This window comes from Physcomitrium patens, chromosome 25 (assembly GCF_059467195.1).
Source record: "Physcomitrium patens ecotype Gransden chromosome 25, ASM5946719v1, whole genome shotgun sequence".
NCBI classification, from domain to species: domain Eukaryota; kingdom Viridiplantae; phylum Streptophyta; class Bryopsida; order Funariales; family Funariaceae; genus Physcomitrium; species Physcomitrium patens.
In genome coordinates, this window is record NC_143434.1 from 10,663,932 (window position 1) to 10,676,866 (window position 12,935).

At 31.4% G+C, this 12,935-nt stretch overlaps 1 protein-coding gene across 1 annotated transcript; it reads left to right on the top strand.

Annotated features, from left to right (window-relative positions):
• Nucleotides 1–1,304: 1,304 nt before the first annotated feature.
• LOC112277194 (V-type proton ATPase subunit F) lies at nt 1,305–3,108 on the top strand. The gene is made up of 4 exons (XM_024509259.3): nt 1,305–1,421; nt 2,175–2,256; nt 2,480–2,562; nt 2,781–3,108. The coding sequence occupies exons 1-4, from the start codon at nt 1,356–1,358 to the stop codon at nt 2,946–2,948; spliced, it is 399 nt and encodes a 132-aa protein (XP_024365027.1). The 5' UTR covers nt 1,305–1,355; the 3' UTR covers nt 2,949–3,108.
• The last annotated feature ends 9,827 nt before the right edge of the window (nt 3,109–12,935 follow it).

The window sequence follows — 12,935 nt, forward strand, 5'->3', positions numbered from 1 at the left end:
CAAAAATAATCAAAAAAAAATATAATATAGCATAGTAAACAAAGAAACAAACAGCATTACTTCACTAGTCAATGTACTGGATGTAATTTTATTGAGGAAATGTATTGAAGCAGAAGTCATTCTTAGATTGCCCAAATGATCTACAAAAGAATTTTCAATATCAATTCCACTGAATAAAAGATGAATTAGACAATAAATCAAGCAACTATCACTAAAAAGAAAAAGATACTCAGTGCATGATGCTATTAAAGAAAAAGAAAAAAATTGCATGGTCTGAAAATTCTCATTCTTGGGTACTCATTTTAAAATTGAAAAATAAAATACAATGAAACTGTGCAAAATCACAGCATAATATTAACAGTGAAATTTTTTCTTGTTATCAATTGCATTCTCATAATTAGATATTTCTTTTCTATCACAAATATATCCTTTAAGTTATTATTTTATTATATTATTGTCAAGCTTTGATGTGTAATTGACTCCTTGATAAATTTTTCAGATAAAATTAAAAAACGCACTTATGTATACATATGTTTATAATAAATATGTAAATAAATAAATAAATAAATATATATATATATATATATATATATATAATTATGTAATGTATTTTATTTTCCATTTATCTTATTATGCAATACTTGGAAATGAATTGTAAGAAGTACAAAAAAAAATGGCCAATATCAAGATGAAGAACAACAGACAAGTAAAAAAAACTTAACTATTAAATAGAATATTGTAGATGTTATGCATTTAAAAAGTAAACATGCACATATTTTAAATAGAAAAGAAGAAATGTTGACTTTAAATTAGATACAATAAAACAAGATTAAAAACATTACAAGAAAAAAAATATAAGAATTAAATTTATAAAAATAAAAATAAAAATGGAAAATATTTTGAAAAAATAATAAATTAATACAATCATATAAATGGGATGATTTTAGCATAAAAAATATTTTATCAAATACTTAAAGAATACGTAACCTATCTAATACTTAGTTAGTACAAGAAAAAAATTCACTGTTAATATTACATTTAATTTTTATAGAGCACAAAATTTGTAATTATTCTCTTAAAATGGAACCATGTTTTAGTGAGCCTGGATGAGAAATGGGAGACGTTCGTTCGTCGAAGAGAAGATGAAGTCTGTTCGTTCATAGGGACATCCATTTCATGTTGCAGAGCTGTGGGCCAGATGAGTTGAGCACCCCATCACCGCGTCGAGCACGCGCGCACACAGTCTCGCTCTCACTCTCACACACACACACACCCCCACACTCTCAGAGCACATTGCTATTAATTCATAGGCACGTTGTGTAGCATTCGGGTCAAGCTCGCGTGGAGGATTCGCAATGGCAAGCGTTGCAGCGCAAGCGTCGTCACGGGGCTCATCGCTCATCGCCATCATCGCCGACGAGGTATGCCACGGATTCTATCTCTCTCTCTCTCAGTGGGTCGCTTGTTGCTTTGTATCTGTTTCCTGTCCTATCCTCCGATTTTCTACGGTATGGCGGATTGTGTTGGGATTGTGGCGTGGGATTAGGTCCGCGTCGTGGAGGGGATTGTCGATGTGCAGTTGATGCAGGTGAAGGGTTCCAGTTTCGAGGGTCGTTTACTTTGGTTGTGAGGAGGATTTTGCGTGTTGGGAAATTTCTGTAGTTGAGAGGGTGGGGGGCAACGTAGGGTTTTGTGGATCTGGGGTTACTTGCATTCTGAGTGTGTTGAGATTTTTCCTCCGACTCAGCTCTGACGTTTAATGATGTTTTTTCTCTTTATTTAAGGCGGATACGTTTGTGATCTTGTGTGATTCAATAACTGTGGGAATGGAACGGGCATGATTTAGTATGGTGGAGATTGGTGGGAGGTGTTGGCGTTGGCTTCTTTGACTTTTAAGGTTTACTGAGAATAAGTTTGAATCTAGAGGTGTGAGACGTTGCCTCTATTCGATGTCTTGGTTTTTGGGGTGTATCTGGCGATATCCTTTAAGCAGTTATTAGGTTTATGACTTTTGTAGCAACTGTTGTTTTCTTTCAAACCCGTAGGTGTCAATGTTCGAGATCTAATGTCTATGAAACTGGGGCGCTTTGAATGTCAAGCGGATGGGATCCTTTGGGATGTATTACAAACTAGAAGTGTAGGTATTGAGGTGTATTGGGGTGCTCTTTTGGCAGGATACAGTAACAGGATTTTTGCTAGCAGGTGTGGGCAATGTAGACCTACGCCGAAAGACCAACTACCTAGTTGTGGACAACAGTAAGCGCTGCCTCCCACACACACGTAACATATATGTAGAGAGAGAGAGAGAGAGAGAGAGAGAGAGAGAGAGAGATAGAGAGAGAGAAGGCGCACATTTTTCCACTGGTCATAGTGCCAGCTTCTTGAAATTATAGAACAGTTCGGTTGAGATGTCTATGGGGGACGTACAGGGTAATAGGCTGTTGTAAATGTTCTTTTTATATTGTAAATACGCCTGCAGAGACCACTGTGAAGCAAATCGAGGATTCATTTAAGGAATTCACCAACCGTGAGGACATAGCTATCGTTCTCATAAGTCAATATGTGGGTTTCCTCTCTCCTTGCACATAATTAGAGTTGAGTATTGCCAATCATTTGCTGGTTATTTTTCTCTCGAACTTAACAATCGTCTGCACTGATGGTTAATTGTTTCCGACAGGTGATTTGTTTTATAGCTGAATAAATATGATATCAAGCTTGTAACATATCTCTTGTAATTTTAGTATGAATGCTCAGGACTTCCGTTGTCAACCATTGTGCAGATTGCCAACATGATTCGCTTCATGATTGATAGTTACTCTAAACCACTTCCAGCGATACTCGAGATACCATCAAAGGACCATCCTTATGACCCAAGTCAAGATTCGATCTTGTCACGAGTGAAGCACATGTTTTCAAGTGATCCTTCTGAGGGTTCTGCCCGCAAATGAGTTTTTTTCCAGAGGATTTCGCATGTTGTATTGAGTTGTATAGAAACCCGTCCTCTTATAAGCAGGCGGTAATTTAGTGTAATAAGAAGACCTCATGTTAAGAGTGCATTGGATCATCGTCTTAATTGTTTAATTGTGCCGAGGCATTTGTTCCACGCTACCCATGTGTCCTTGGTATTGTACCCTTATCAATCTCAAAAACTGTACTATAATCTACTCGGCATACTAAGTTGGCAAAGCCTCTGGATTTGCGATGGAACTTGGAAACAGAAACTGCCCAGTTGAAAGTTGTCTTACATTTGCCGTTCTCAATTCTTTAACTCTTCCAGGAAGAACTTTTCGTGTGCATCTTGAGAGTATGTTACCATAAGATGATAAGTCTCATCACGGCGATGCCTCGATCACATTCGTAAGAGAATGTATTAATTGGAACGATCTTGCAAACCAGCTCGTAAATAATGCGAAAGCATGATTGGATTATAGGCGATGGCTGAGCCCATCTAAGGTCGACAAGTGGCTGGTTGCTAAAAGGTTATGAATATCTCAAAAGGATTGCCTAAATAGGCGTTCATGCCATGCTGAAAAGTAGCATCTTGGCACCAAGGTTTGGGTCGACTCCCATTTCTGTTGTCTTCACCAAGTTTGAGCAGTATTCTCAATTGACCAGTAACAAACAAGAACCATTTGTCTACGTTTTGTAAACGTGATGTTTTGAAGTATTGTTTCCAATCAGACAAGAAATTCACAATTACTTTATCAGCTCTATCCTCATCAAAGGATTTTGATTTGTAAAATCACATATGAATGTTTATAAAAAATTCTTAATTGATCAGTTGCTTGAGTTTGTTGATATGGTTATACTTTGTGCAATAGAATAAAGTTGTTATTCTTATCTTTGACAATAGTCATTTTAGTTCAATATATTATGATCTTTGAATGATTTTATAATCTTTTTGAATGACATAAGAGTGTATTGAGAATTTCTTTTTTTGAGAGTCTTATCATTGATAGTTTGACAAGAATGCTAATTTATTATTTTTATCTTATTTTAAAAGTAAATGGATTATCGCACTTCTATTGTATTTTAAAGGTTGCACATTATCTACCTTTAAACAAATTGTTTAGTTTTTTAAGACTGACTTTTTTTTTAAAGAGAGTGAATTATCTTTCTTTGAAGAAATTTTCATTTGATATTAGAGGTTGTGGATTATCTTCTTCTAATTTGATTTGTAAATTTGTTAAGTTGTTTGAAATAGAACAAAAAATTATGGATGTTATACTTAATAGAAGTGAAAATAGATTTGCAATTATTATAGAACTTTACAAACTTGTTAACATTTTTAGGATAGAAATTTTATGCATTACCAATGCCAACGACAAAAATACTAATTCTATGCCTATAAAAGAAATTTAGAGTCTATATTAAGAAATTATATAGTTGAAGGATGCAACTAGATTGACTTCACAATCAAATCGAAGAAATTATATTTTTATAGATACAATAGGAATAAAGATTAATATGCATAAGAAGTTTACTAGAATAAGATCAAAATATTAAAGATTTCTATAATAATTCAAGCTTTATCTAAGATTGCATTCCTTCCAATACCATGATGGATTTATTCAAATTGAGTTCATAGACACATTTCTATTTGGAAGTACTCTCTTTTGATTTGTACCTTTGATGGAAAAAGATTTGTGACTCTTTTAGGATTTGAATTCATTCTTAGAAGTGTCTATGGATGCATTTAGAGAAAACAATTGAAAAATAGTAGTAGAAATCAAGCTCTTATTTTTACAATAAGGATCATGCTCAGCTACCATTATCACAAACATACACATATAAGCTAGTAATTATATGTATAAATAAGTAGAAGTAAATAAAAGTAGGTAAAAGTAAATTAATTCCATAATATTTGCTATAAAAGCTTCCTAGACAGTGCTTTGACTTTATAGGTGTCTTTAATTGACTTTTTGGATTAAAAATGTAATCAACAAGTTGGTCATGTGCCACACATATTGTTATCTTGAAGACCAAGCTAACTATGTGGCTCACACGTAGAAAAACTTGCCTTGTAAGTCAAGGCATGTGTACTACAAAGTCAACACATATTGGAGGTCCTATAGAACATTGCCATGTAGCCCCTAGTTAGATAGTATATATAGAGACAAGAATGAAGCCTTCTTCACTCTTGTCAACTCCTTTCTTGCTTTCAATCTAGTCTCAAGGGTCTCTAGTTTTCTTAGCTTTTGGCAATAGCTATTTTAGTTTCTTTCTTAATATACATATCAAGTTATTTCTATTTTGTTATCTTTCTTTGAGAGAAGTCTCACTTGTTTGTTTTTTTTTTATCATGTTCTTGTCCTTGACAGATTGACAAGAGTATACTTACAATATTAGAGCTTTGTCTAATCTTGATTAAGAGTGGATTATCCCTTTCTCTTGATAAGTCATAAGCATGTTAGAAGTTACAGATTATCCTCTTCTAAACTGATATTGTCCTTAGTATTTTTTTTGTTCTTAAGTCCTCTCTTCTATTTGTCTTGAGCGATATTAGATATCTTGTCTTTTCTAAGTGTTATCATGGTAGAACTTGTTGAAATGAAGAGAGGAATGACACAAATGCAAGAACAATTGAGGGAGTTAATACTTGCGATGCATCAACTCAATTTACCACCACAAAGAGCAACAAGATTGACAAGAAGTGAAGATATAGAAATGATTGGAGCTGCTTCAATATTTGCACCAAATCATGTCTCTTCTCCTATGATGGAACGTCCTTCTAGTGTTAGAGAACCAAGAATTATCTTACTTGAGAAGTTTGATGGCACTAGATGAAAGTTTAGAGGATTTATCAATCAAGTACAACTTATGATTGAACTTCAACTCCAAAGCTATCCAACTTCAAGATTGCAAGTTAGATTCATTGCTACGCTTCTTTCAAGTTCAGCATTATTATGGTTTTTGTCTTTTCTTGAATGACGAGATCCAATATTGGATAATCTAGAGGTTTTTTTGGCAGAGTTTCAATCTATGTATGGAGAACATGATGTAATTCATGTTGCAACCAATAAGATTTGTATTTTACAATGAGGCAATCGATCAGTAACGTTGTATGCTTCATAATTTTAACTGATATCAAGTTGGATGATGCTACATTTATTAACCAATTTCTCTACAGATTACAATATGAGGTAAAAAAAATTAATGCTCAACTTACCTGATCCTCAAATATTGAGTCAAGCAATTGACTTTGCTATGAAGTGCGACAATCATTTTTTTGAATTTTGATCTGAGAACCATACAAGTGGACCTCAACGTTACTATAATTCAATGGCAATACCAACATCTCTTCAACACATACATTCAGAAGTAGAAGATATGCAAATTGATGTGGTATGCTTTAAACCTCTTATTGAGCAAAAAAAGATTTGTCGTCATTAAGAAAGATTGTGCTTATATTGTGGAGAACCTAAGCAAACTGCTCAACATTGCCTAAAGAAGCGACGCAACCATAAAATGAGAAGTACGGCGATCAAAGAAGATAACATATCGAAAAAAAAAATTATCCAACTACAATAGGAACCATGCGGTTGAAACCTTGTACAATGCCTAGTAAAGGTCATATCCTCTCCTGAAAACCCTCTCCATGTTTTACAATAAATGTTATTTTAGGACCTAAACATCATAAAGCCTCTGCCTTATTAGATTCAGGAGCCTCAACATATTTCTTAGATGAAGAATTTGCTAAAAGACATAGCATATATTTAGTGAAGAAAACTAAATCTGTTCATGTAGAAGTCATAGATGGTCATCCGTTATCTTTAGGAGATGTAACTCATGAAACCCTTCCTATAGAAATAACAATTAATGCTCATAGTAGCTTTATAATATTTAATATCATTAGATCTCTTTTTAATCCAATCATTTTAGGTTTATCATGGCTAAAAAAAATATAACCCTAAAATAGATTGAACTTCTCGTAGTCTTGACTTTTCTAAAAGTATAACTAAGAGCATAGTTAATCAAGTAGAAAGTCATAAATCTAGTATAATTAAACCTATATTTGTAGGTGCAAGAATTTTCTTGCATGCTACAAAAGAAGGATCACCTTGTGTCATTTATGCCACACTTGTTTCTATTGGTGGAAAGACTTTAAGTGGCATTCCAAGCCAATATCAAGATTTTCAAGATGTATTTGAAAAGAAGAATGCTGATACTCTTCCAAAACATTGTTCCTATGACTGCTCAATTGACCTTCAAGAAAGAGCACAACCGCCATTTGGACCAATCTAAAATTTATCTCAAAATAAGTTGGGTGAACTCAAGGAGTATATTGAGGAGAATTTGGCCAAGAACTTCATATGCCATTCCAAATCTCTAGTAGAAGCTCCAATTTTATTTGTGAAGAAAAAAGATGGATCATTGTGGATGTGTGTTGATTATCGAGGACTCAAAAAAATCACTATAAAAAATAGGTACCTGTTACTTTTGATATCCGAATTCCTTGATCAGTTGAATCAAGCTAAGATCTATACAAAAATAGATCTACGAGGAGCATACAATCTAGTAAGCATCAAAAAAGGAGAGGAATGGAAGACTACGTTTCGAATAAGGTATGGACATTTCGAATACAATGTCATGTCTTTTGAACTTACAAATGCACCAGCAGCATTCTAATATCTAATGAATGATGTCTTTCGGGAGTTTTTAGATGATTTTGTTGTCTGTTACCTAGACATCTTAATCTATTCTAAGAATATAGAAGAACATGAACTTCATGTTCATTATGTATTACAAAAACTAAGATGCGAGACTCTATGCCAAGATAGAAAAGTATATTTCACACTACTCAAGTCGACTTCTTAGGATACATCATTTCAAATGATGGACTTATGATGGATCCTAAAAAAGTTCAAACTATTATAGATTGGAAGATCCCAAAAATGGTAAGAGATGTCCAATGCTTTTTGGAATTTGCCAACTACTATCGGATCTTCATCAAATACTTCTTTCAAGCTGTAGTTCCACTTATACATTTGACTTGTAAAGATAAACTTCAATGGAATCAAGAAGCAGATGTTGCATTTGAAGCTTTGAAGACAGCCTTTGTTTCTGCACTAATCTTGTATCGCATCAATTTTTCTAAGCCATTTTTATGGAAATAGACGCATGAAACTTTACTTTGGATGCCGTATTGTCACAAATGGAAATAGATGATAAACTTCATTCAATAGCTTTTCATTCCAGAAAATTTTCAGCAGCCAAGATCAATTATGAGATCCACTACAAAGAACTTTTTGCAATCATGGATTCATTTCAAGAATGGCGCCATTATCTAGAAGGTGCTTTTAGCCCAGTCACAGTGTATACAAATTACAAGAACCTTGAATATTTTATGTCAGCACGTGTTTTGAATCGTTGCCAATCCCATTGGAGTTAAGATTTGAATTCAAGTTCACTTATCAAGCAAGAAAATAACAAGGTTTGTCAGATGCACTCTTTGGACGATCTTATCTTGCATCAAAGGAAGGAGATGTTGCTTTTGATCAACAATAGATAATTTTCTTGAAACCAAAGCATCTTCATCTTCAAGCAATGAAATCAATACTAACTATTGATTCAACTTTCATTAAACAAGTTCAATCAAGTATGTCTTCTGATCTTCTTATTTGTGATATTAAGGAAAATCCTTCAAAGTCTCATGATACTTCCAAGTTTGAATTCAAGAAGAATCTACTATATTTTGAGAGACACGTATATGTTCCAAAAGATGAATCTTGATTATGTGTTCTTCAAGCTAGTCATGACTTTCCAGCAGTAGGACATTTTGGGTACAATAAAACTTTGGAACTAATATCCATAGACTTTTGATGGCTCCAAATATGGAAAGCAGTCAAAGATTTTGTACAAACTTGTGATGTTTTCTCGAGATCAAAAATTCTTCATCATCGATCTTATGGACTTCTTCAGCCATTACCTATTCCAAATCAACCATGGTCTTTTATTTCTATAGATTTTATCACGGATCTTCGAATCTCAGGTTCTTATGACTCTATATTTGTGATAGTAGATCATTCTACCAAGATGGCATATTTTGTATCATGTATAAAATCTATCACAGGTGAAGAAATAGCTAAGCTCTTTCTTGACAATATCTATCGCTATCATGGATTACTCAAGGATATTATATCAGATAGGGGAACTCAATTTGTATGAAGATTTTGGCAAACTCTTTTCAAGATTCTAAAAGTGGATATAAAACTATCTTTGGTATTTCATCCTCAAACTGATGGACAAATGGAGCATGTTAATCAAGTTTTGAAGTACTATTTAAGATGTACCATTAACTACCAACAAGATGATTAGACAATTATTTTACCATTAGTAGAGTTTGCTTACAATAACACGGTATATTCTTCTACAAAACAAGCACCTTTCTTTGCCAATTATGGTTATACTAGAGGTAGGAACAACTCTTGACTGTGTTCCAAATGTTTTATTTGAAGGAAGTTATAAAGGCCTCAACAATGATCAAATAATTAGGTGGTCTTCCTGCCGTGGTATAGGACACTAGCAATGGTTGAGATGCCCTATCAATCCTCTTCAAAGAAAACAAAGATTAAAGTATGTTGCGAATACAATTCGTCACATTATAGATTTTCTCAACATATGATGATCACTCCTCATCGAACTCATCCCTAGAAGGGGAGGTAATGTCACGGACATATGTATGTAAGTCAGTAATTACATATATAAATAAGTAGAAGTAAATAAAAGTAAGTAAAAGTAAGTTAATTCTATGATATTTGCTATGGAAGTTTTTTAGAAGCTTCATAGATATTACTTTGACTTTATAGGTATCTTTAATTGACTTTTTGGATTAAAAATATGGTCAACAAGTTGGCCATGTGCCACACATTTTGTTAGCTTGAAGACCAAGCTAAGTATGTGGCCCATATGTAGAAAAACTTACCTTGTAAGTCAAAGCATGTGTCCTACAAAGTCAACACATATTAGAGGTCCTATAGAACATCGCCACATAGTCCTTAGGTAGATAGTATATATAGAGACAAGAGTGAAGCCTTCTTCACTCTTGTGAGTTCCTTTCTTGCTTCCAGTCTAGTTTCAAGGCTCTCTAGTTTTCTTGACTTTTGGTAATAGCCATTCTAGTTTCTTTCTCAATATACATATCAAGTTATTTCTATTTTGTTATCTTTCTTTGAGTGAAGTCTCACTTGTTTATTTGTTTTTATCATATTCTTGTCTTTGAAATTCATATATGTTATTGAGTTCCAAAACCTTGCTTGTAACATGGAGTAAAATACAAAGCCCTTATTAATTAATATTCATATGGATTGAAGGATTATATCAAAGATTTGTTATTGTGAATATCAAAAATAGAATTTTTGAAATATTTTATTGCTCAATCTATCGCATTGAACAATTGATGCATCAAAAATAATGACTTGATTGAAGAAAAATAAGTTAAGAAATGATGAAAATTCTCAAGTTTTCAGAAACTTATTCATGAAGGTCAGAATCAATTCAAATTGATATGATACGTTTTAAATCTTTAATAAAGCAAAAAAATATTTTTCCTTATATTATAAAAAAGCTAAGTACATTGCTCAACATTATTTAAAGAAGCAAAAAAATCAAAAAATAAAGAGCTCAGTGTATCAACAAACAAGTTTTTTCAGCTATAATAGAGATCGTGCTATAAGAATTATGTTTAATGCCTAATAAAGATCTTATTTTGTCTTAAAATCTTTCACCTTATTTTATATTAGAAGTTTGTTTAGGACCTAAGAATCACAAAGTCTTTGCCTTCTTAGATTCAAGAACCTTAGTTTGTTTTATAGATGAAGATTTTGTCATAAAATAAAATATACATTTAGTGAAGAAAACTAAATCTATAAATATAAAAGTTATAGATGGTCATTTTTTTTCTTTTGGAGATGTTATCTATGAGATTTTTCTTTTAGATTTAGTAATTAAAGATCACAATAGCATAATAGTATTTATTGTAATAAAATTTCTATTTAATTAAATTATTTAAAAATTATCATGGTTAAAAAAATATAATCTTCAAATATATTAGATTTCCTGTAACCTTAATATTTTTAATAGTTTAATCCAAAATTCTATTAGTCAAGTAAAAATATGTAATTCTAGTATATTCAAGTCTTTATTAGTAAATGCAAGAGATTTCGTACATACTACAAAAAAATGATCATCTTTTGCTATATATTTTATGTCCATTTTTGATAGTGGAAAGATGTCAAGTGGTATTTCTAATCAATATCAAGATTTTTAGGATGTTTTTTTTAAAAAAATATAGAATTTCTTTTAGAATATCGACCTTATGATTATTCAATTGATTTATACCACGATCGTGCTAAATAAGAAAGAGCTTAACTACCATTCAGATCAATTTATAGCTTATAGCAATATTAATTGGCTACATTAAAGGAGAATATTGATTAAAACTTGGCTAAAAACTTCATATGCCATTCAAAATCTCCAACAAGAGTTCTTATCTTATTTGTGAAGAAAAATGATGGATTTCTATTGATGTGTATTGAATATCAAGGACTTAATAAGATCACTATCAAGAATAGATATCTCATATTTTTAATTTTAGGACTTTTTGATCAACTAAAGTAAATAAAGATCTATACAAAAATAGACCTATAAAGAATATACAACCTACTCTACATCAAAGAAAGAGATGAATGGAAGACTATTTTTTAAACTAGGTATGGATATTTCAAATATAATATCATTCTTTTTAGACTCATAAATGTACTAATTGCTTTTCAACATCTTATAAATAAAAATTTTAGTAAATTTTTAGATGATTTTATTATCTATTATTTAAATGATATTTTAATCTACTCTAAGAACAAAGAAGAATATGAACTTCATGTTTGTTGTATATTACAAAAACTTAAAGTTATAGAATTATTTGCCAAAATAGAAAAGTACGTATTTCATATTATTCAAGTTGACTTCTTAGGATATATCATTTCCAATGAAGATCTAGTAATAGATTCAAAAAAGATCTAGACTATCATAGATTGAAAGATTTTAAAAAATAATAAGAGATATGCAATGCTTTTTGAGATTTTCCAATTATTAGAAGATCTTCATAGCAAACTTTTTTCAAGTTGTAGTTTTTTTTATATATTTGACAAGTAAAAATAAACTTGAGTGGAACAAAGAAGCTGGAGCATCTTTTGAAGCTTTCAAGACAACATTTATTTTTGTACCAATTTTATATTGTATTAATTTTTTCAAAGCATTCTTCATAGAAATAGATACAACAAACTTTGCTATAGGTATTATTTTTTTTTAAATAGAAATAAATGAAAAGATCTATTTGATAGCTTTTTATTCCAAGAAATTTTTAACAATTAAGATTAGTTATGAGATCCATGACAAAGAATTTTTTGCAATCATGGATTCATTTCAAGAATGGTGTCATTATTTAGAATACTTCTTGAATCTAGTCATTATGTATATAGATTACAAGAACCTTGAATACTTCATATTGATATGTATATTGAATAGTCTTCAAGTCCATTAGAGCATACTTTTATCAAGATTTGATTTCAAGCTCACTTATTGACCTAAAAAATAACAAGATATGTCAAATGTCCATTCAAATTATTTTTTTCTTATATAAAAAGAAAGAAATTTAGCTTTTGACCAATAAAAAAAAAATCTCTTAAAGCTTGAGTATTTTCATCTTTGTACAATAAAATCAACATTGACTATTGATTCAACTTTTGTCAAATAAATTCAATCAAGTATATCCTCTTATCTTCTTATTCATAATATCAAGAATGATTCTTTCAAATTTCATGATACTTCCAAGTTCAATTTTAAGAATAATCTATTCTATTTTGAGGAAAAATCATATATTTTAGAATACAAAGTATAATTATATATTTTTCAAGCTTGTCATGATTTTCTAGCAA

Bases quoted from the DNA above. Each gene is read 5' to 3' on its own strand.
- LOC112277194 (XM_024509259.3), top strand. From the start codon at position 1,356: ATGGCAAGCGTTGCAGCGCAAGCGTCGTCACGGGGCTCATCGCTCATC. The intron at 1,422-2,174 runs GTATGCCACGGA...CTCTTTTGGCAG, and splicing joins TCGCCATCATCGCCGACGAG to GATACAGTAACAGGATTTTT. The intron at 2,563-2,780 runs GTGGGTTTCCTC...ACCATTGTGCAG, and splicing joins TCGTTCTCATAAGTCAATAT to ATTGCCAACATGATTCGCTT.